The 3,139-nt window shown below is 46.6% G+C and overlaps 2 protein-coding genes across 2 annotated transcripts; both read left to right on the top strand.

Moving 5' to 3' along the window:
• On the top strand, positions 1–336 carry PPTG_04160 (hypothetical protein; the record flags this gene model as incomplete). The annotated part of the gene is made up of 1 exon (XM_008898005.1): positions 1–336. One exon carries the CDS (start codon positions 1–3, stop codon positions 334–336), a length of 336 nt encoding a protein of 111 aa, XP_008896253.1.
• Positions 337–1,279: 943 nt separating this feature from the next.
• PPTG_21584 (hypothetical protein) lies at positions 1,280–1,519 on the top strand (the record flags this gene model as incomplete). The annotated part of the gene is made up of 1 exon (XM_008898394.1): positions 1,280–1,519. One exon carries the CDS (start codon positions 1,280–1,282, stop codon positions 1,517–1,519), a length of 240 nt encoding a protein of 79 aa, XP_008896642.1.
• Positions 1,520–3,139: the final 1,620 nt, after the last annotated feature.

The following is a 3,139-nucleotide window of genomic DNA, read 5'->3' as shown; positions in this document are numbered from 1 at the left end:
ATGCTAAGAGCTCCAGATATTCCAGTACCTGCTCTTGGCTTTCCGTCGTACGCACAGGTTCAGCGCAGGCACAACTGTTGGCTACAAGGGTCTAAGAACTCAATAAAACGTGTACGAGAGCTTGTACGTGTAAAGACATTCTCAAGCGGTTTAGATCCTGAGACTGCTTTCGTGTTTGGAAATAAGCAAGATGGAGATGGCCTTCCCTTTGTTGGAAATGGGGAAGATGAGGGACCGTTAATACTGGGCATGACTAGTCTTAAGCTCATGCACGGCTTATTAGGCTCTTCAGGAAAAAGAACCGTTCTTGATATTCCATCTAGATGCTTCCTTTAAGCTCAGTGATATTGGATATCCAGTTATCACGTGTGGATTCACGGACCGCCGCCGAATTTATCATCTCGCTAGCGTGTTTATTGTAAGTCAAAGAACACAGCGTGAATATTACGAGGTAATTGGAAGTTTTCTTGGTATATTTTACGAGCGTATGGGGACGAATCTTCGAATTGATGCTGTTATGGGTGATGCAGAGGCTGCGCAATTGAATGGACTTATTGAACTGATCGACTTTCAAAGCAGCTCGTATCTGATGTGTTTTTTTTCATGTACTCTACAATGTTCGCAAACGTATCAGACATCTACCCGAATGCGTTCGAGCTACCGTGTACTGTGGCATTCTCGACATGCATTACACTCTGAGTTGAGAACATCTTGTCGGGGAATGGAAGCGTGTATCGAACGAGTGGCTAGCCTTAGTACCTTCCCTAGCTACTTTGATAAGCAATGGATTAGTAGTTCGTTCTGGCTGTGGCAAATCTTTCATTCGGTAGCGGATATGCGATAACCCATGTGGAGTTTTCAGCGCTAGTATCAAGCGTTATACTCAGCGTAAAACATACGACACGCTGCGGTTGCTACGGAAGCTGTTTACTATTACTGAAGATTACTCGATATGTGCCCCATCTCCTGCGTCGGGTACTGTTGTGGTACTCCCCAAGAAGCAAAACGTGTCGCAAAAGTGCTAGTTTCGACTAGACGCGTTGCTGTATACGCAACGCCAGATACCTCGATCGTGCGGGTGCTGTATCTTGGTGATAGGGAGCGAGATGAAAGCACCTCGCATGATATTTCGGATTTGTCAGACACCCGGATCGTCAGTGGGCAGCATCGATCGATGGCATCCACACCGAAAGGTTTAACAGACGAGGAAAAGGCGGTGGCATCCATGTTTTACCGCTCAGCTGTAAAGTGGAGTGTCCGCAGGGCACATCATGTTGGTATGTCGCAAGAGGGTTGGCTAGTCCGTATCAATATTTTTCAGTGCAAATGCCCCTACTTCAGGAAATTTCTTTTCTGTGCTAATGTCGTCTGTGGCCGTGCGGCCGCCGGTCTTAGTGTTCCCGGTGTCGATGGCTATCACCTGAGATTCAAGGATCGCCGCGGCCGCCGCGAGAGCCAACTACGCCATATCAAGCTGGCCAACTTCCCAGTATTGAACGAGCTCAACAGACACTCTTAGTTCATATTTCGCAAGATCTGCCACCTCCAACAAATCCATGGGAACTGCATTCAGACGTAGAACTCAGTTTGAGCTCCAGCTTCATCTTCTTCAGTGATATTTACGATGATTGCCAAGATCAGGACCCCACCGACCGATTTGATGCTTTACCGCCACTTTCCCATGGTCTCGAACAAACGCAGGCAGCGTTATCGGCTGAGGGATCCTCCAGTATACACCCTGCTTATGTGCCAATGACTAATAGCCAAATAGGGGTGCCATTAAGCTTACCCGGCAAGGCAATGTGCCCGCTTTCTCCAGACACACATACGGTTGATCCTCACACGTATATCACTGCCCTACCAACGGAGTTACTTCCGTTTCGGGCGCAGCGAGGGCGGCCTCCTCTCGCTTCACCTGCGTTGGATATCCAGTATATACTCGGTTAGGCGTTTCAGCGCAATATTGGTACATGAGTAAGCGTTAGAATACGTAATCTGAATGTTCATGACCGCACCATATAACTTTCTTCATTGCCAGTTTAATTCTTATATGTATCGCTGCTCAGAGCGGGTACGCTTGTCTGTGTTTGTAGTTATGTCTGCGTAATACTGCTACTCCTACTACCGCTACTGGTAATGACGCAGCTACAGTTGCTGCTGCTTACTGGAAACTGAGTTACAGAGTGCTTGTTGCGAATGATAGTAGAAATATACTCTCAACTGTGTTTACAAAATTCTCATTTACAATAAAAACTAGTTTGTAGTGCATGACAAAGCACTTTCTGGTCGCTGGGAAGCGCATGTGCGGTTCGAGGACAAGCTAGTAATACGATAAAAGAATTATGGCACCAACACTGTAGCAACAACCAATGCCATAAGATGTAAAAAAAAACTATAGATTCTCCGAAAAAGAAACCCCCCAGCGACTTTGGGTTAATCGGAAAGCACCAACTTCTCTTGGGGTCAACACTCTCTACGTGGTTGCCCCATTGGAGCACTCTCTGTGTTGGAAGACGGGTAATGGGTATTCTATACACATTCATCGGAAGTCGTCTAACGGTGTAGACTTCACTGAATAACGCTCTAGCACCATCATATTCCAATTCTACAATAGAAATGCATGAATTGCAACTAAGCACCGAATGTCAGCCTCACCACTGCATTTGTTTAATGTATCAATGCCTTCCGTATTGCCAACGTGGCATTAACCTTACGGCCATACTGGGCAAACCTATATAATGATTTGTCGGCTCGCCATGGCGTAGGGTAGCCGGCCGGATCATGTTCAACTTGTATCACATTAATAAGAACTGGGTCAGGTTGTTGAACAAAGGCCACATTAATACGAAGGATCATTGGCTCAAATTATTTTGATCTCGGTCCGGTTAAAATCAAATGGACCACGTGTGGCAAAGCGGCCCTCATTCAGAAAACTCCCCTTCGATCGCCATGTGGGTTAAAACGCCAATAAAGGAGCAGTGGGCGAAGATACAGCAGTGAAAACAGTACTCAGAAAGGAAAATTAAGGACGCGGTGAAGCATCTTCAAGTTAAGAAGCCTACACTACTCAGCTGGAAGGCGAAGTACTGGGACATGGACGCGCCACCGCCCGACTTTGGGGATCGCTTTCGTAAACCGG

Source organism: Phytophthora parasitica (genome assembly GCF_000247585.1).
Source record: "Phytophthora parasitica INRA-310 unplaced genomic scaffold supercont2.6, whole genome shotgun sequence".
NCBI classification, from domain to species: Eukaryota; Oomycota; class Peronosporomycetes; order Peronosporales; family Peronosporaceae; genus Phytophthora; species Phytophthora nicotianae.
This window is presented reverse-complemented; position numbering and strand designations above follow the sequence as displayed.